The 20,753-nt window shown below is 38.8% G+C and overlaps 2 protein-coding genes across 6 annotated transcripts in view; one reads left to right on the top strand and one right to left on the bottom strand.

Moving 5' to 3' along the window:
* The window catches only part of clip1b (CAP-GLY domain containing linker protein 1b), a 43,054-nt gene extending 39,066 nt beyond the window's left edge, over window positions 1–3,988 (top strand). For all 4 annotated transcript variants that reach the window (XM_026173063.1, XM_026173064.1, XM_026173061.1 and 1 more), the window contains 5 exons: window positions 2,080–2,185; window positions 2,278–2,443; window positions 2,533–2,585; window positions 2,705–2,817; window positions 3,452–3,988. In XM_026173063.1, coding sequence (XP_026028848.1) covers window positions 2,080–2,185; window positions 2,278–2,443; window positions 2,533–2,585; window positions 2,705–2,817; window positions 3,452–3,686 — 673 coding nt within the window. In that variant the 3' untranslated portion in view covers window positions 3,687–3,988. The remainder of the gene's footprint in view (window positions 1–2,079; window positions 2,186–2,277; window positions 2,444–2,532; window positions 2,586–2,704; window positions 2,818–3,451) is intronic.
* A 5,404-nt stretch (window positions 3,989–9,392) lies between these two features.
* Window positions 9,393–17,512, bottom strand: bcl7a (BAF chromatin remodeling complex subunit BCL7A). 2 transcript variants are annotated; one of them, XM_026173060.1, is made up of 6 exons: window positions 17,316–17,512; window positions 13,966–14,047; window positions 13,711–13,804; window positions 12,627–12,776; window positions 11,694–11,797; window positions 9,393–11,486 (listed from the first exon to the last, which is right to left on the bottom strand). In XM_026173060.1, exons 1-6 carry the CDS (start codon window positions 17,405–17,407, stop codon window positions 11,412–11,414), a joined length of 597 nt encoding a protein of 198 aa, XP_026028845.1. In that variant the 5' UTR covers window positions 17,408–17,512; the 3' UTR covers window positions 9,393–11,411. The 2 variants fall into 2 exon arrangements, with proteins under 2 accessions (XP_026028845.1, XP_026028844.1); XM_026173059.1 differs by having other exon boundaries at window positions 13,711–13,807; window positions 17,316–17,509.
* Between the last annotated feature and the right edge of the window lie 3,241 nt (window positions 17,513–20,753).

The raw sequence follows: 20,753 nt of genomic DNA, 5'->3' as shown, positions 1-20,753 counted from the left end.
AAAGTTACACCAATTTAGAAATCGGGTGATAAATCAGACCCTGCTAATTATCAACCTATTAGCATACTCCCTATCTTTTCAAAGATTGCAGAAAAGTGGGTTGCTAATTCTATCATGGAACATGTTAATGACTCCAATTAGTTGTGCAACGGATCAAATATCTCATGGTTCGGATCGGATTACGGTTTTAAGTCACGGATCGGATAAATTTTCGGATCAGCGAAAATAGGAAAAAAAAGACAAAAATTTCATTCCACGCACTTATATAAAAATAAATTAGGGTGCAATATGGACATTATGGACAGTGCTGGGCATCCTCTGCACACGGCCATAAACAGCCAGAGGAGTCTGTTCAGTGAGAGGTTGCTTCTCCCAAAGTCAAGGACGAGCATACTTAAAAAGTCCTTTGTCCCACACGCCATCAAACTGTTTAACTCCTCGCTGGAGGGGAGAGGGAGGGGGAACGGGGACAAAGGAGGGGGGAACAAGTAAGCTGTAGTGCCTTTTCCCTGTGCAATAGTTTTTGTTAATATCCAATGGTGTAATAGACTCACAAAACTTGAAATGTGCCGTTCCCTTGTATTCTTATTCCTATTTATTCTATTTATCCCTTTTGTATTCTCTATATTTATATATGTGTATATGTGGTATATTTCTGCTCACTGTGCTACTGGAAACTGAATTTCCCAGAGGAACCCATGGGATTAATAAAGTTTCATCTAATCTAATCTAATCTATTGGGCAGTACAGGGCTTTGTATCTACCACTCCGCTGTAACTTTTCCTGCTCATACGTGCTTGGAACGATCTTGTCACTGAAGTGGACGCGCAACGAGATATCATAGCGTGGCTCAAGCACGTTCATCATAGTTTACCATCATCATCAACTTTATTTATAAAGCACTTTAAAACAACCACAGCTGACACAAAGTGCTGTACATTGGAACTGTAAAATAAAATTACATGAGATATAAATAAAAACAAATAAAAGAAGAGTGAAATCATTAATTAAATAACTACTTCAATTAAAAGAGAAACTAAGTCTCACTGAGGTTAAAAGCCAAGGAATAAAAGTGGGTTTTAAGACGTGATTTAAAAGTGGACAGTGAAGGGGCCTCTCTAACGTGCAAGGGCAAATTATTCCATAATTTTGGAGCCACAATAGAGAAGGCCCTGTCCCCTCTGAGCTTCCTCCTGGATCTCGGTACCTCCAGGAGCAGCTGGTCAGCTGACCTGAGAGACCGACAGGGTATGTGGGGATGAAGAAGCTCAGAGAGGTAAGGCGGGGCAAGACTGTGAAGGCATTTAAAAACAAACATAAGAATTTTAAAATTAACTCTAAAAGACACAGGCAGCCAGTGCAGAGAGGCTAGCACGGGGGTTATATGCTCTTTTTCGAGTTCCTGTTAGGAGTCGTGCAGCCGCATTTTGAACCAGCTGCAGAACCCCTTGTGCAAAACCCCTTGTTTTGCACAACGGAATACGGCCTCCCGTCTGCAGCTAAACACCCCAATAGTTTTTGTAATAGCTGTAGCCCAGTCGGATTGGGCAGCAAAGGCCTGCTTAAATGCCGCAAACTCCTCTGCTCCTCCACTTGGACCGCTAGCGGTGGCCGTAACTATCGCTTGACAGACTGACCACCATACACATATTTTCTTTTCTTCTTTTTCGAATCTTCGGATCACGTGCGTTCCAAACCGTGGAGTGGGATGGGTTCGGATTATGGATCAACCGTGATCCGTTGCACCACTAACTCCAATCCGGGTTTACACCCTATGCAATTTGGATTTCGCACTCTTCATTCAACTGAAACGTCTGTTTTTGTTGAGAGAGTGAAATCTTACTTAGACAAGAGCAGTTATGTTACAGCTGTTTTTCTTGATTTCAAGTGTGCGTTTGACACTGTGAATCATCTTAAGCTCTTGTCTAGGCTGTCAACATTTAACATTAGTAATCACACCGTTAAATGGATACAGTCTTATCTATAAGATAGAAAACAATGCATGCAAATAAAGAATAGCAAGAAACTGGAAATAAAAAGTCCTTTCACTGTTTACTCCTTGTACACATTTTTCTGCAGAGAAATTGTCTCAAATGTGGAATCAGAGGGGGACACAAACTTCCAGAAATCCACTGGAGCCTTAATCTCAGACAAAGACCGGGAATTAGAAACTCTGAGGAATGAGGTACTCACGCTCAACTTATAGTATCTTGGACACGCTACATTTGTCCTGTGTAATGCCAAATATGTAAGGTATTTGTCTGTCTCTATCGGCAGATCACGGTGCTGCGAGGAGAAAATGCCATGGCCAAGACCCTGCAGTCGGCCGTGGAAACGCTAGAGAGAGACAAAGCTCAGCTGCAGAGCCGCGTTCATAGTCTAGAGCAAAGGCTTATGGGAGCACAAGCCTCGGAGGAAGGAGACAAGGAACTCCCACCCTCTGGTGAGAAAATACCTCAGTCTTGTATCTGACAAGAGATACAAAAAAATAGTTTGTGTACTCTTTTTCTTGACTTTGACATACTTTTGCAGGTGATGCAGCTCTGGAGCAGCTGAGGGAAGAGAAGGAGTTTGCAGAGGGACAGGTAAGACTTGCTGCTAATAGAACTGATCTCATTCTCGGTTTCCAGTTAATGTTTGCACACGTTTGCACACATGACCCCAGCGTCCTTTAAGAGGAGATATGTGTGATTTTCTCCATCAGATCAACTTCCTGAATAGTGTGATTGTGGACCTGCAGCGGAAGAACGAGGAGCTGAAGATCAAATTGAAGAAGCTTGCTTTGTCTGAGTTCAATGGTAACGACGGGACTGATGGGTAAGAAATATACTGTTAAAAAAATGTAACTAATGAGCACAAACAAATCATCTAGAATTGATCAGCTAGACTAATTAACTAGTTTTTCAATCAAAAGTGCCAATCAATCTCTCTTGCTTGTGTAGGCAGTTTTCTGCTGTTCTCGCTTATTATAATTGAGCAAAGCTTTTAGTTCAGACAGACAATTGACAGAAGTTGCAACGCGCGTTTGCGCACATATAAAAGGCACTGTTTTTGTCCGCTAGAGTGACATTTCTTTGGAGGTGGAGGAACACCAGAGTAATTGCTTAAAGGAGCTTGCTTCTTTGACATCTTTAAGAGTTCTAAACAAATGTCTGTCCTCCTCCAGAAAATCTTATGTACGCAAACGCGTGTTGCAACTTCTTATCTGGTGCGCGTCTTTTATTTTGACAGCGAATGTGCACCTGCGGACCACTTACGTGCACCCCTGGTCATAACAATTAAAACCGCTCCTGGACCACCAGCGCACTTGACTCATCACATTGTTGTCTAACACTTTCAAGGAAAAAGACTAGGAAAACACTAGTGTAGTATACAATGATTTACATACAACATATTCAGATAAAAACCCATGGCCACAGCTTGTGTGTTTTCGCTTTTCTCTATAACGTAGGTTTGATGAAGGCATATCTAAGAGAGAGAAGAAGGCAACCCCGCGTCTCTTCTGTGACATCTGTGACTGCTTTGACCTCCACGACACAGAGGACTGCCCCACTCAGGCTCAGAGCCCCGACTCTGTACCTCACACCACCTACCATGGCAACCCTGCCGTTGAAAGGCCCTACTGTGATATCTGCGAGGCCTTCGGACATGCCACAGAGTCCTGCAATGATGATCAGACCTTCTAGAGGCTCCAGGTGTTTTATTCTCCTTCCCCTTCCTTTTGCTTCCTCGCCTTAAAAAGTTCAGTTACCACCGTTTCCTCTCCTGTTCTTTTTTCCCCACAGTCCAACCCAACATGTCTGAATATAGCCGCTGCAAATTTTTCCATAATGTATTTTTATACCGTATTTATGCATATCAGAAGTAGCCACTGTCCTGGTCTGAATCCTTTACTCTGCAGCTCCATTCTGTGTCATGAAGAATGCTCGTCCAAATACTGTATGCTGCTTTGGTGCAATATTGATGTTAATAACAAAAGGAATCCGTCCTCTGCACTTGTCATTTTTAATGTTTGTTTTGCATTTCAGTTTCTCTAAAATAACTTCGGCTGAATTTGTTGATGGTCAGCAAAGGGAAGCACAGTTGAATGAAGGGAAGATGAAGCACCTCTCCACTCTGTTTCACATAGCTCAGTGTGATGCTAGAAACCAATCACACTGATGCTGCCATAACTTTTTTTTATGTTTTAATGCAATATTTTGTAAAGCCCTTTTAATAAAAAAGGGAAAAATATTTTTGGGAAAAAGTAATTATAATAATAAAACTGAAAAAGTTGTAATGTTTTGGTGGACATATAGGTGAAACAAGAAAAAAAAAATCCATGCACATCCTCACCACTATATGGGGCAGGTGCTGAAGAAATGCATAAATACAAAAAACGAATTAACAGCTGGCGTACTGCAGAACGCCAGCTTTATTTATTTATTGCATATTAATAGTGTGTAGCATACATGCTCTTCATCACACAGTGAAACAGTTCAGTGCCATCTTAAATCACCTGTGATTATACTGCCATCAGGTTACTTTGCCATCAGCAAGTATAAGCAAACTTTTAACGGGGCTCTCTTCATAATTAGATCCAATAAATATGATTAATATTAAATGGCCCAAAGCTCAAAGCACAACAACACATGAATCCTTGAAGAATACACAGAGATTTCAAAATGATCTAACATGGTAATGCAAGGAATTGTGAAAAAGTAAGAATGTCCATTTCTGAAGTGTGTATGAGCTGGATTCATTTTTTTTCTTTTTTTCAATATTAAATCTTTGCCGTTAAGTTGCATATCATTCCTACTTTGACAAGGAAAAGCAGACAAATTTTCCTCAACACTTTGTTTCAAGTGCATATATTAAAATAGACATTTGGAATATTATTACTAAATTCTTATAATGGTAATTATCATAGTTAGTATTCTAAAAATACTGCATCACTGTAAAAAAAATTTTTGTTCTCAGAATATTACAACTTTTTCAATAAATCATTTGGCTTTATTATTTAAAATGTTATACAGACATTTTTAATGAGGGGATTTCTTTTTTCTTAAATAATTTATTTTCATAATATTGCGTGTATTTTCAAAATGTTACGGCACGTTGTTTTCTTAGACTGTTGCATTTACTTTAGCAAATTAATATTATATTATAATAGTAAGATATTTTTTCTTAACTTTATTCTCATATTCTCACACGACCCCTTATTCTCAAAACATGATCACTTTATCATAAAATATTATGATAAAAGTGATCATAAAATAATATTATTTCTTGTAATATTTCATATTTTTTCTTAAATTTGTCACAGATTTCCAATTAAAATAGTTCAGTTTAATATTTAAAATAATTTTGACTTAATTTGTTTAAACAGATTTAGCAACCTAAGTTCTAGTAGTAACCTAAATGCTGACAATGTAAATATTTTCTGATATGGATATAGTTCAATCTTGACCTTGGAAATGGTACTTTCCAAAAAATAATAATTTCAGGCCCTTTTTTCAAAGCATGGGTTTACCTTCACACGTACTTTTTTCAGTATAAAGTTTCATTGCTTAACTAAATAACACAATTCTGTCTGTTTAGTAACTGCTGAGCTTTTCATTATAATCTCACATTGTTCTTATTTCTAAGAGATTTTTAAGGACCATTTCCTGAGATGCCTAAAAGTTTACAATTTAAAAGTTGCCTGCAATATTGTGACGAATGGGGAACTTAATCAAAAGCTACTAAACAGATCTCATGGTTGGGTTTCAACAGCTTTTTCAACATCAGGAATAAACACATTTTCCTGTTTAGTCTCCCACAGGTTGATATGTTTCAAACGATGCAGTAGAAAGTTACTGAAGGTTAATAATGAAGTTGCATTTTGTTATTTATTGTATGATCTTTTATTAGCCAGTGACACCCTTAAGGGAAAATAAGCTAGCACTGATTGAAGGTGTATAGTCAGTGCTAGGACTACTGTAGTATAGGTGGGCTTTTGAAATGCATCTGCCTAATGTTACAGGAAACTGCCCAAATGAAACTCCAGAAGCCTCTACTAACTTTGATAGCTTTGCACTATCCACTTTAAAGATTCAATAAATGTACGTTTTCTTCTCAAAGTATTTAAAAGCTATTTTTTCAAGGAGGACGGTGCCGATCATTGAGCACTAACTTTCATGCCGACCTCTTTAAAGGTACTTTTTGCAATCTTCCTCTCCGGCATTTAAGGAAAACTTGCAGCGCCAAGGTGCAGGGTTTGATCAGCAGGTGTGTTGAAAATAAGAATGTGCTCGTAGTTATTTGCTTGGTTAAATGTAGGTTACACTGGGTACCCCTACAAATAGCATTTTTAAGCAGGGGACCAGGGATTTGAGTCTGCTTTCCTGTCTATTCTCTATACTGTACTAATAGGCTGAAAATGCCCAAAATAGAGTTGTACGTTACACTGACTTGCTACACCACCTTGTTGTGGAAATTGGTATTACACATAGTGTAGTCCAGCCCTGCTTAAACTTTAGTTCTCTCTTTTTCTCTATTTCGTGAAGAATGATTTCAAAAAAGGAATTTGCAACAAGTACCTTTAAAGCAAAAGTTTGACATTTTAGTAATTCTGCTTTTTCGCTTTGAGAGTTTAATGACACTGACTACTAAAGTCTATTCCAGTTGTATTGTGACTTTTAACAGTCACAATACAACTGGACTTTACTTTGTCAAATGAACATACATCATTATTTAAAGTTACCTTATGAAAGCCACCTTATTATACACTAAAAACATTTACTGTGAACATAGTTACCACACAGCATGTGTAACTCCTGTATAACCTGGTTTCTTACAAAATAATGATAACCTCAAAATACATCATTAAAGCACACGTTAGCACATATATAGAAATTAAAGGTAATCCTAACATCTGGTGGATTTTGTAATTATAAGCACAATAAACAAAGAAACAGCAGTGATATGGTACTGAATGGATTTCAATGGATTTCTAAAGTGCAGTCAGCTTAAAGCTACACCAGGTTAGCTTAGCACATATTGAAGAAATATTGGGAAGCATTATAAATAATGTGTTGAAAATAAAACAAATTGCCTTCTTTTTTTCTTTTTCTTTTTTTTTTTTTTTACATTTTTGTACTATTTAAAGCAACATGATCATATAACTGTTTGTGAGCTTTAGAGGTGCTACTACAAGAATATTAGCTGTCAGAAAGCGACTAAGTGAATTACCTTAATTGCCAAACTATTTCTTTAAATTAACCCTGTATAGCAGTTTTTATTTGATATATCTTATACTAAAGCACAATTTTGGATCATATTGAATCTTCCAGTGTAACAGTGTATAATACATGACTAACCACTGACCCTAGTTTTTGTAAATATTAATCAGAAGTTTCCTTCTGCTAAATGTGTACAAAGTGCCATGGAACAAAAAGATAGCTTTTATGTGTACATCTTATTTTTTTGCCCTGTTGACAAGGCTGACATTCTATAAGGAGGTTTTCACTCAAGGGGAAAATTATTTGTATAGACTTTAAAACATTGTTATAAGTGATGCGTCTAATTATTGGTGTAATGTTTTATATGTAACAATTTCAGGCACCATCTATAAATGGTTTCAAACCATTTTACAGATGTTAATGTGGTGGAAAATGTCACTGTTTTCTATGTGCTGTATACTCCTGAACAGAACAATACAAATGCTAAGAAAAGAAAAGCTGCTCTCGTCCTTTCTTTCCTGTTTACCGGCCAGCCACTGCTCGTCCCAGATGCACTTTTTTCACATTTCAATAGTTGTCTGACAAGAAAAATAAGGAAAGTATATACATAAAAACATCTCCATTGTGAAATTGATATACTTATTTTCCTGTTGTTTTGGTTACATTAATAGAAATATAAATCAACCAGGGCTTTAGTACCTCAGATATTGTGGGAGTGCATGAAAAAAGGAGAAATTTGGAACTTGGCAGTGTAATTCACACATGAAAAAGACGTGGCAATCATGTAAAGTAAAACCGCTAAAACCACTCTAAAACGTGCATGTAACTTTTGGCTAAAAGAAATTCAGGCAGTGTGTACGTGCATTAAACCTACATTCTATCTGAAGACCACCAGATGGTGGTAATTGTGGTTGCATAAATGTTTTGCTAACGGCTGAAGTTTGGTTTTTCTCTTTCTTGTTTGATAACCCAGTTTTGCTTTCTTGATTATAGATATGACTCAGTCTTCATTAGCAGTCAACTTAATAAAATTAATTAGCTGTACTGTAAGAGTTGAGCACTGTTCTGTAAGAACTGAGTGGACTAAAGCATTTGTCAAAGTGGCATCTAAGCCTCCACTATTTATTTTTATTTTTGAATTATTTCAGGTAATTTAATGATTACATTAAGTAGAAGTAAAAATTGTGAATGGAAAACTGTTCATTTGAGGCTTCCAAGGGCCCCTCCTGGTATTGGGGCCTTGGGCAGTCAGTCCTACTATTAATATTTTCATGTCTTTGTTCCACTGTAACAAAGGTATGAAAAAAAAGTGTGTCTGAATATGTAGCTTTCACATACTGGCAAAAGCAAGCTGAAACAAGCCACTCAAAAGCAAAAAGCATACTTTGATAAGGCTGCTATTTCAGATGTCCTCATGATTCGTGCCCTTTTTCTTCTCAACAAACACTGAACATCAACACCCAGAAAATTTTGTGACTTTTATTAAGAAAACAAAACCATTGGACATGATAAAAACCAAGCACTACTGATGGAATAAATAAGTCAAACCAAACCATAAATCTGTACAAGATCTAAAGAAAAACAATATGGTCCCAAGAAAAAAAAAAAACCCCAAAACATACAAGATCTTATATCTCACAGCTCTTTTTTTCCATTTTTCTTTTTTTACAGTTATGAGCAAACTATAAGCAATTGGCTCGATCAGATGAAAGCTACAACATAAGTGAGATTTTTTTTCTTAAACTGAGTGTACATAATGCTGTTTATAACTGTTAATGTCAATACAATAGCATTTTAAGTTCCAGCGCTGCTGGACTGGGAATGAGGTATATGCTAATCCGTCCTCTATACCAAGACATTTTTTTTTTTTTAATTTCTTTTCTCTCCATCCATGTGAATGCTGATTTGCTGAAATCTGATCAAGTAATTCTGCATCATAAAGCCCCTGTTATGTTATGAAATCATTGATTTGTGGTGAGTCAATTCATTTCAATCCAAATTGACAAGGAAATCTCAATTAATGAAAGTAAATCTTAGATGTGTGAGGTTGTACATTAGAGGTCACAGGCCTGAATCCACACAACAAAGTTCAAGTAAATTGCACAACTTTGCACAAAACCAAGAGCTTGATGCCACATGTGTATGGATTCAGCCAACAGACAGCACCTTGAAGGAGGATTAGAACCAATGTTTGAGCTAAAAGACTTTAGTAGGTCATAGAGAAGTAGTGATACACAGAAGACTTACACAGAGGAGAAGTGATTAAATGGTGGAGCAGGTGGGAAAACCGGTCCAGGAAATTGGTCAATTTCTACTTAAAGGTGCTAAAAGAAAAACAAACAAACACCTGAAGTAGACAAAGACCAACAACTGGTGTTCTGACTGAAGTTTACAAATTGCAACATTTTCACAAGACAAAACTAAATTAACTTCTGGGTAGTGTTCAAATTCCAGTCTCCAACTGTGTAAAGGAATAACACGCCAATTTGCTTCCTTGCAGAGAGTTTTATGATAATGCGATATAACGCGATTACATGGCAGGAGACAGTTAGACACTTTCTTATGTGCCAAGAAGTAATGAGGGACGTCGTCTCTTTCTTCGTCTCATTCTAGTATAAAAGTAAAAATAATAATTGTAAATAAATAATAAATAGCATGTTAACATGTAAGCTAGTTTCACCTACTAACATCTCCAAAGCTTTTGGACAAAAACAACAACAAAAAAAAAACAAATCTAAAACTTAAGTCGTGTCATTCACAGGGAGTTATGCGCCAGACTGTCTTTGACAGAAGCTGTGACCCCCTAGAGAAAAATTCACAAAAGTAAAATAACCAAAATCAAATACTATTTCTGCTAGGCTAGCTTCTCCCTCTGCCACTTCCTGTCCCGTCCTACTTTGGGCGACACCCATCAAGGAAATTTAACCTGGTGGATTTGTGTGTTGCTGCAACATTACAGGTGTTCCTAGTTCTTATTTGACTGATTTTAGACCAACCCAGGCCAGCCATTTCCCTTTTCCAGCTTTTATACCAAGCTAAGCTAACTAATGCCTGGCTGTGACAATGCCATATTTTTTGTTTGACTCTCTGCAAGAAAGCAAATATTTCCCAAAATGTTCATCTATTCTTTTTAAATGAAAAACAGTTGTAGGTAAAAAATAAATATCGGCTAAAACTATTTAGTGATAATTGTAAGGCAAAAAACAAAACAAAACATGGCACCAAAATTGTAATTCAAAACCTGCTTGACCTAAAACGTGTATTTAATCATAGCAACTCAAGGCACACCTCCAGGACCTACGCTAGCTATGCCTGTTTTTACTACTTAACCAAGAGTGTATCTCAACCAGTACCGTTGTCATATTCTTCCTCTACGAACCATAAACAAACTCTCTTTGAAAGCAAAAAAAACAAAAACATATGTCAATGGTGAACTTTTCATGGATAGAGAAAAAAGACATCCACTACAGCAGCAAATCTATCTGTGATCGATTGTGACATACCATAACAGTGCATTGACCCTCCTGAGAAAAAAACCCTAAACACTTCCTAAACAAATATAGAACATTAGTCTAACAGGAGGCGCATCGGGAGGATTGAAGTGACGTGGTCCTAGGGTGGAGGTTCCCCCCGCAGCCGCTGATCTGAGACCAGGCTAGCCTCTTCAGTTATCCTGAGCTAAACCCTTAGCAGTGAAACGTTTAAAAAATGGTCTCAGAGCAGTGTCTGCGATTGACCTCATCCTAATCCCAGTGTTAACTCTTTTAGTCACAGAAGCAGGTCAGTGTTTGTCATCTGGCCTGGTGGTGGCTTGGCTGACAGCGCTGCCCCTGTTCACAGAGGGGGTTGCAGCCCAGGTTCGGCGTGTCTCTTGGCATTAGTGAAAAGTGTGGAGGACTGGAAGGAAGCACGGAGGGGGACCAGTGAACAGAGGTAATATCCATTCTCCCTCTGTGACAGGGGAGTGTCAGGGGCAAAGATGACAAACTGGAGGGGAAGCAGCCATTAGGGTGAAAGTGAGAGAGGAAGGGTGGGAGACGTCCATTATCCCTTTTAGTTTAGGTAGAGAGGAGAAGGTGAGGGAAGAAAAACAGGAGTGAGAGGAGAGCCAGTATGTCCATTAGCCCTAAATTATCTAGAGTTAATGGAGGAAGGACAAAGGGAAAGAGACAGGAGGCTGAAGAAGAGTAATGACTCAGCCCCAAACATTTAACTCTCCTCAAAGTCCTGAGATGAGGACTCCAGTTTGCTTTTCTTGCTGGGCGGGGCTTCATCCTCTAGGTCCTACAGGCAAGAAGAAAAGAAAATATTGAGGATTTTTCTGGACTAATAAATAGTAATATGATAGACTGTATATAAAGGATATCTTCTGGGTCTGAGAAGCGAAGTAAAGTGGATGTACTTTCTTCTTCTTTCAGCTGCTCCCTCTAGGGGTTACAACAGCAGATCATATGACACCGATTCAAATTTTATAGACAGATGTGTTCATACCTGAGTGGCTTTGCTGTCTGAAGAGTCCTTCTCCCCTGAGGACAGGCTGTCTCTCTTGGCACTTTGTGCTCTCTCTGAGGTCTCTGATGAAGGGATGCTCTTACCTGGAGATTGTTAAGACAATGATAGATCAGCACAAGAGCACACATACCTGTTGAATTGTCTTATACTTTAATGACAGTGTGGTCACAGAGATGAACTGCCAAAAACACCCTCAAATTTATCTACAGTTTTCACTTTTGGAGTTACACCAATTCTTTTCAGTGTGTTTGGCATTTTTTCTTGAAGCTTATTTATGATCAATTCAGAAACAATTGGTTTGATTAATGTTATGGTTGCAAGACTATAGACGCACACTGACACACTCATTGGCCTGTTTACCTCATTCTAGGATTTATTTCTTGTAATGTTTTTACTTCTGTGGTCCATAATTGAATGGTGAATGTATTACACTATTCTTTGAAAAGTATAACATGTTTAATCTTTGCTTATTGTGCACTCAGTTCAAATTCGTGGTGCAATATTTCCAGGTTCAATCCCCCACAAGACTGCTGCTGTGAGGAGTACATTGAGATATGCAAAAATATAATATGTAAGTTAGAATGTGAATGTATGAGAGGGGGTTTTGGCATTAAGATGAATTGAGGGTGGCGGTAAAAGATGGTTGACGGTTAAAGTCCCGGGGGGAACAGCACGGCAGCTGCACTGTGTCTGTGGTCCCCGTATGAGTGTTTGACTATGTAGAAGCAGTCATTTTAATCTTCTCACAGTGTGATGCTATTTGTTCTGAGGATAAAAACAAAAACAGGAAGGGGCTCCTCACCCATCTGACAATGCAACTCCACCACCTGCTAGAGGAGCTTTGGATAAGACTGTCATTTAAAGTATGTGTGTCTGTCTGTTTATTTGGAAGTGTGTTTGCAAGTGCCTAACCCCTCTTGCTGTCTGGGCTCTGGTCAGTCTTGGCTTCACCATTGTCACGGTGTGATGTGGAGGTGGGCTCTGGGGCAGGGCTGGTGCTACAACTGTTTTCCTGTTTCACTGGGGACGAGTCAGCGATGGAGCTCTGGTTGCTGTTGTCATCTAGCAAAGACAAAAATTGAAAGTATTGCACAGTCACTTTAAAGGCAAACAGATTTTGGTTTGCAGCATTAAGTGTCATGCTCATATTTTTTTTTATAAATACTTGATTCATAATCAAAAAAAATTAAATGAATGACTCCAAAGAGTATTAAAGGGTCTACGCTGTCAATTTTCACGCCATGATAATGCAACAGAAGAAAAAACAATATGCAAAGGAAAAACAGGGAACTTTAAAAAGGCAAGAAAAAAAATCCATCCATTCTCTTCCGCTTATCATTATCAGGGTGTAATCTCTGTGATAAAATCTAGCTAATTATTGTGTCATAGCACCACTGCTGTCTTTGGAAAAAAAAAACCCATAAAACTATTAAAAACACATCAATGAGCCACACAGACACACTGGGTGACATGCTTCTTCATTAGCATGAACACACACACTGTAGGTTTTGCAGGGAATGCTCACTGCAAAAACAAATCAACTTAATGTGTTACTCAAAAGTAGTCACTAACAAATCCACCATTTCCTCCAGTTTAGAAACCTTTGATTAAAAAAAAAGCACAGGGCCTGCCTGGTTTTCTTTTTGTTTTCTGTTTTTTTGCCTTGAGATGATAGGTGGCGTGTTCAGACCAAAGACTGGATAAAGGTTTGCCTGTTGTTACTCACGCAAGTATGGTTACTGGAATGTTTCAGCCAATGGAAGAACTTCCTTCCAAAAATGCCTGGAATACATTATCTCACTTTCCCAAGCTTGCCTGGAAGTCCTACAGCTTCACTTACTTTTCTCCTTTTTTTTGCCATTTTCTGTAAAGTGAAGCTGTATCATACAACTATAAATACATTTTATATTTTGGATTGTAGTGGCTGTGGGGAGACTCCACAGTTTATGACAGAATATCAGATGATAGGCTTTTGGAGCATGGCATAAACACCCACCATGCATGTCCATCATCCCTGGAGAAGAGCTGTTCTCTGGAGTCGTCACTTCTGAGCCATATTTCTCGTCTTTGCCCTTCTTCTTGTTCTTGTTCTTCTGAAGCAGGAGAATACGCGCAATGTTAGTTAGTAAAACTGGTTCCAACATGCAATAAAGTGAAAGGAAGATGAACAAACACAGCCCGGAGCTTGGATAAATCAGTATACAGCTTTTGATGATTTTGATGATGGTGGTGGTGATGATAATGAACTCACATCATCTGATTTGGGCTCTGTAACTGGCACCCATTTGTAGATGCGAAGGGACGTGTCTCCAACAGTCACCCATTTCTTCTCCCTGTAAGGCACAGAAAAACCAAACTGACTCAAGGGCTCTGGGCCAGTGTGAAAGCAGTGTAGATATAACTGTAGCCACTCTATAAATGATGCTATAGGAATGTAAAATACAATTAAAAAAAAAAAAAGTATTGGATTAGTATAGCAGTTATGTTCTTAGAGTACAGAGTGTACCAACTGTTGTTGGTAAGGTACCACTGTTTCAATTAAGTAAAAATGATCCTTGGGCGATCGTGGCTCAAGAGTTGGGAGTTCGCCTTGTAATCGGAAGGTTGCCGGTTCGAGCCCCGGCTTGGACAGTCTCGGTCGTTGTGTCCTTGGGCAAGACACTTCACCCGTTGCCTACTGGTGGTGGTCAGAGGGCCCGGTGGCGCCAGTGTCCAGCAGCCTCGCCTCTGTCAGTGCGCCCCAGGGTGGCTGTGGCTACAATGTAGCTTGCTATCGCCAGTGTGTGAATGGGTGTGTGAATGGGTGGATGACTGGATATGTAAAGCGCTTTGGGGTCCTTAGGGACTAGTAAAAGCGCTATATAAATACAGGCCATTTACCATTCTCCAGTGAATATTTGAATGTCTTAAACATTTCTGATAGTAACCTGAAGCTACAAAATAAGAAATCCTATGTTACCTGACATTTTGAACACCAAAGGTTAAAGCTTGCGATTGGTTTGCTTAGTCACTCGTATGCTGAACACTCGTATTCTCAGTTACTCATTTCTCTGGTCTTTAAAATGCAAAGGGGTAAAAAAGAAATAAATAATAATCACAACCTTGTTTTTTTACTGCCTTTTATCAGCTCACATTACTCGCTGTAACTTTCAGCCTCTCAGATCAGATACTTTGCCAGTATTCTCCTCCTCATACTATTGAAATTAATACTTTGGGATTGTTGATCTGACAAAACAAGCGATGAAGCAATAAGTTAGGCTCTAAAAATAGGCACAAAAAAGTACTATAAATAAGAGTTGTGAAGTTGATACCAGGATTATTGGTGCCTTTTAAAAATGGCTTTGAAAATTAATGAAACAGTAAATTAGTTCATTATTATTTTAATTAATGCTGAGAAACTTTACATTTTAGTTGTAGTTTTGAGGGGGGGGGATGAAAAGAAAGAAAAAAACTCTCAAAAAACTCTAAGAGATTTAAGACCAATTCACAACATCAGTCACCTAAGGCACTTTGTACTGTATAGTAAAGATGCTACAATATTAGAAACTCCAACAATCAGACAATCGCTTATGAACAAACACTTGGTTACAGTAGAAGGAAAAACTCTCTTAATAGGAAGAAACCTCCAGCAGTGCCAGGCTCAGGGAGGGACGGCCGTCCGCCTTGACCGCTTGGGGTTGAAAGTGAAGAGCATAGAGAGAGAGAGATGACAAAAGATATACTATGGGAGAAAGAACCAGAGTTGAATATTCCCTAATGACTGAATACAGTCGGGCTGTATAAACACACAGAAAGTAAAAAGAGACGAATGTTGAAGAAACACTCAGTGCATCACGGGAAGCCCCCAGCAGCCTAAGCCAACTGCAGCATAACTAAGGGATGGTTCAGGGTCACCTGATCCAGTCCTAAATAGAAATTTTAAAGAAAAAAAGAAAGGTTTTGAACTTTAAAATCTTAAAAGGAGAGAGAACTTATGGAAACTGAAGCCTCTGAATTCTACTGTCTAAAATTCTAGGAACCACAAATAAACCAGCAGCCTGAGAGTGAAGTGCTGTGGTAGGATAATAAGGTTCAGGGAGGTCTTTCAGAAATGACCGAGCCTGAATATCTTCTGTGTGGGGAGAACGATTTTCAGTTCAATTATGAATTTAACAGGGAACTCATATTAGCAATAAGCTAATATGGGAGAAATGTGGTCTGTTGAATCATTTTCTATGGATCCATTACTGATTAATCAATCGAAGGAGAGGTCAGTATTCTCTGTAATCCAACCAGTAACCCAATAATCTTGGGTAATTATAAAGTGAGAGGGGTAAACATCTTACTGGCTCTTCTTTTCCTCTAAACTAACAACCAGTAAGATGTTTTTATTGACTCTTTCAAAAATAACTCAATGCCGATTACTTAAAAATACTTCAATTCTGATTCTTCAGTTTGACCTTCCGATTTTTAACATCTTGTTGTGATTTTAGGTACTGAAACTTAAATTCTGGTCAATTTAAAAGTTGTAAAATTATACCAAAGTGATTATGCCAAAGTGAAGCGCTACAAACACGCGAGGGACACAATTTGGATTTTTTCACAAATGAACATATGTGTGTGTGTGTGTGTATATATATATATATATATATATATATGTGTGTGTGTGTGTGTGTGTGTGTGTGTGTGTGTGTATATATGTGTGTGTGTGTGTATATATATATATATGTGTGTATATATGTATATATATATATATATATATATATATATATATACATATCTCAAACCGGTCTGTATTAACTAAAATGAGTTTCCCTGCCCTAAGTCATATTTAAGTTTAATTTCACAATATTAGTTACATCAGGGACATTATTAAACCACGAAAACTCTACGCCGACCTGGGAATTACATATAATGTATGTATATAAATTATTTTAAAAATAAATAAATAAATTTGGCCATTAAGTAAGCTTTCACACCTAAATTGTGTATACTATCATAACAAAAATCGGCGTATCGGAGCCTTCAAATGTGTATAAAAGGCTTTTTTCTTGTGTTAAACGTTAAGACTGAGTCACTACGTGTTCAGCCATGCACTACAGTAGCCTACTTCCCTCTCCCAACCCCCACCGTGCCTCAGTCTCTATCAGACCTAAAGGGCGACTCAAAGCGCTTAATTTAAAACTCCAGACGGACTAAACTGCTCCGACTCAAGAGCGCCGTCGTCAAATTGTTTCCAAGTCCGGACTTATTAGACGTTTCGATCCTAAAAACCGCCGCCTGTGCTACGAGCTCAACAGCGGGCAGCAATGGCTTCATGTGACTGCATCGAAATATGGCTTCTGGGTTCAACCCTTGCCGTTAAAATCAGTGGAAAAATACGCCGGCTACATGTAGTCTAAACGTGCTAGCCCGCCGATGGACGGGGTGGTGCACCGCACTAGTGCGCCCCGGTGCACCTGAGCTGCAAGTACATCTGCCGTGAAATCCACTTCAGAAAATGTCCTTTTCTTTCAATTTCATCCCTCGCTCTGTCTCGCTCCTTCCCTCTCCTCCCCCAACAAGCAAGCCTTTCTCGTGATAGATAACGAACCCTGCTTTTTTTTCTACTTTTCCTCTTACCATTTTCGTACTTTCTCAATAGCGGCCATAACCCTCTTGATGTCATCTTTCGCCCTGCTCCGGGTTTCAGCTCGGACCGACCTGCCCGACATTGCCGCGGTGGGTATAATATTTTTAAAGCTCGCCGGCAGCTCAGACACAATGCAAACAGTAGAGCGCACAGAGGAGCCAATTGCGCCTGCGCGGGTTGATAGAGCAGCGAGAGGAGGGGGGGGGGCGGAAGGCTGCAGCTGCACTCAGAAGAGCCGTCTCCCTGCTGAGCCAGGAGGAGAACAAAGAGGCTGCAAGCTGCCTGATGTTCTCTACTTCACTCCAGCCAGAAAACTTGACGCTAAAACTAGAGAGTGTGCGAGGAAAGGACGAAGAAGATTTCATATTTTTACTCTGTTTGATTCATTATTGTTTTTTAGTACTTTGCATAGACTGGCCTCGAGTAAGAGTATAAATGTCCCCCACGTCTTAACACAAGACTGAAAAACAACAGCAAAATTACACCACTTTCATTCTGGCAGGTTCTGTCCCATGTCTCTATTTGTCACTGTGCATCTCCTTCAAACATCTGACATTTCTTTGGAGTCATTATGTGTCTTTTGGCCTTGTTTTGTATCCGTCAGTCATTTTGAGCATGTCTCAGGAGCTTTGTGTTCTTTTCTGCTTGCCTCATGTTGTCATTTTGTGTCTTCTGTTCTGTCCTTGGTTTCATCTCTTTCTGTCACAGATTTTAAATCTCTTTATAGTTATATTGTGTCTCTGTGGAGTCTATTTGGATTTGTTTTGCATGTCTTTGATGTCACTTAATCATGACATCAACAACCCCTCTCACACACTCTTCACACTCCTGCCATCTGGAAAAAGGTACCGAAGCATTCGGGCACACACATCCAGACTGTGCAACAGCTTTTTTCCACAAGCCATCCGTCTCCTCAGCAAAAAGGGACTGGACTGATAAACGTGCACGCACGCACGCACACACACACACACACACACACACACACACATTATCACTCAGCTTAACTCAACTACCTCAAAACATTGAGACTGGACTGACTAATCAACACAAGCGCAAACACACTGACCTACACCACCAATCTATCGTACACACCAACCTGTAAATGCTCTTTTGCACAATATTATTACTGGACTTTTTGCACTAACTTCTTTACTTCCTAATTTTTGCTGCTACACTAAGGAATGTTTACTGTTCCTCCACTACCTCAACTCATCATCACAAAACCTTATTATTATGTTACGTTGTGTTTTTTTGTCACACTGTCACTTGCTGCTCTTGTTTGCACATTTGCACGTGCACTTTGTTGTCTGCTGTCTGTTAACCAAAAAGAAAAAGTCTTCCTTAGATAGTTAGATAGTTAGTTTTTGTTAATTTATGTTGTAATTTATGTTAGGTCAGTCTGTCTTGTCTCTGCTAGCCAGCTAACTAGGCCTCTTAGTTAGCTAGTTTAGTGTTTTCTGTTAATTTATGTTGTAAATTTATGTTGCATGTAGCAGCTTGGTCCTGGAGGAACGTTGTTTCGCTTCACTGTGTACTAACTGTATATGGTTGAAGTGACAATAAAGCTGACTTGACTTGACTTGACGACAGCAGAAGACCACACCAGGTGCAACTCCTGTCAGCTAAGAACAGGAAACTCAAATTGCTGATGAATGTTTCCAGCACTTTGTTGAGTCTATAACACACAGAATTAAAGCCTGTTCTGAAGACAAAAGGCAGTCCAAGCTGAGATTAGTAAGATGCAACTAATAAAGTGGCCGTTGGATCTATATGTATAGTATATGCATGTAATTACCCGTGCCAAAAGGACAAAGGACTGTATGTATTTCTGTGTGTTTCAACTAAACTTCTTCTTAGAACGTGCTTTCACCCGAAGGACAATTTCACTGCTAACACCAAGAGTGTGTGACTGTATTTGCTCATTTTTACATATTTGAAAACAATTTGAAATAACTTGATTGTAAACACTAATGCAGTGCTGGACAGTATTCAGGAAAGTGACAGACCTAAGGTTCTGACTAAGAAACATAAACTGTTTTCATAAGTTGTAAAATGTCATTGTGAGAAGTGCATCAACACCATAACAAATATCTCTAGAAGTGTATGTAGTTTAGTATGTGTAGAAATAATAGCAGTGTGTATAAAAATACTCAGACAGGCTACCTCTATCACATCCTATCCCTGGCATCCTCTCCAGTCACACCAGGCCTCAGCATGTCTTCTTTCTGTGCGACTCTGTGCGATCTTTCTCTATTACTCCTGCCTGGCAGCTCCATATTTAACGTTCTTTGTCTAATATATACATTATGCCCTATTTACACACTTCCAAACCACCCCAGGCTTTCCTCTTGAACTTTGTCTCCAAACTCCTGAGCTGTCCCTCTGATGTTCTATTTTTTTAATCCTGCCCCTCTTAATCACACCAAACAGGGGTGAATCTTCAACTGTGTCGCCACTCTTTTCGTCACCTCTCTTGTGCACTGCCCATTGTGATAGATGTTTAAAACCTGAGATTTTCTGGAATTAAAACACTTTAAACTTGTTCAGATTTTGTATAAAAATGTTTTGTATGTTTCCCAGCAAACTGTCTGTTATACCCACTGTCAGTAAATGTGCATTGTTTGTTTCTGGAATTAAATCTGGACAAACTCCCTTTTCACTGTCCTCACTGTCCTCATTTCCTCCTTACTAATCCTCTGGACTTCCTGATATCATTTTCCCATCCATCGCCCTCTCTATTATTATTTTTTCATTCATCAGCTCCTCAAAGTACTCCTTTTTATCTTCTCACCATACTCTCATCACTTGTTAACACATCTTTCCTACTATGTGACAAATCACTGCTGCACATCCTTTCCAGCTCAGTCTCTCTCACAAGTTCCCTTATCCTCACAAGTTCCCTTATCCTCACAAGTTCCTTAGCTCATTGTGAGGCTGTTAGTGTCCAGCCTCACAATGAGCTTTTAGCCTTTGCCTTTGACACATCTCTTTTTGCCATACACCTAGCCTCCCAGTACTCCTGTCTGTGTTCTTCATTTCCCTGACTATTCCACTTTTTCTTTAATAGTCTCTTCCTTCACATACTTCAGCTCCTCCACGAACTCTGTATAACATTCTTCCTTCTTTAACTTTTAGCATTTAATCTTTGGCTTTTCCTTCATGTGCTTACAAGCTATTGGAATCAAGTTAGCCCACTAAAAATCATTATTGACATTAATTAGCAAGTTTAATTTAATTCATTAACATTTTAAAATATGTATTTTCTTGCTATGTGCGTTGGTGTTTACATTTTTAGTTCATATACTGTGGTACAGGTTAAAGGTTTGGGACCAGTTTAGCTATATTTGTGGCTGTGAAAGGTATCGAGATTAACTGGAAGCTGGATTATGGAACAATAAAGTATGTGTTGACACTTCACCCTGTGTAAG

The sequence above is a fragment of the Astatotilapia calliptera genome, chromosome 7 (genome assembly GCF_900246225.1).
Source record: "Astatotilapia calliptera chromosome 7, fAstCal1.2, whole genome shotgun sequence".
Taxonomy (NCBI): domain Eukaryota; kingdom Metazoa; phylum Chordata; class Actinopteri; order Cichliformes; family Cichlidae; genus Astatotilapia; species Astatotilapia calliptera.
This window is presented reverse-complemented; position numbering and strand designations above follow the sequence as displayed.

Excerpts from the sequence above, each read along its gene's own strand:
- bcl7a (XM_026173059.1), bottom strand. The coding sequence starts at position 17,407 with ATGTCGGGCAGGTCGGTCCGAGCTGAAACCCGGAGCAGGGCGAAAGAT. Across the intron at positions 14,048-17,315 it reads ATTGAGAAAGTACGAAAATG|GGAGAAGAAATGGGTGACTG; the intron begins GTAAGAGGAAAA and ends TGTGCCTTACAG. Across the intron at positions 13,808-13,965 it reads CAGAGCCCAAATCAGATGAT|AAGAACAAGAACAAGAAGAA; the intron begins GTGAGTTCATTA and ends CTCCTGCTTCAG.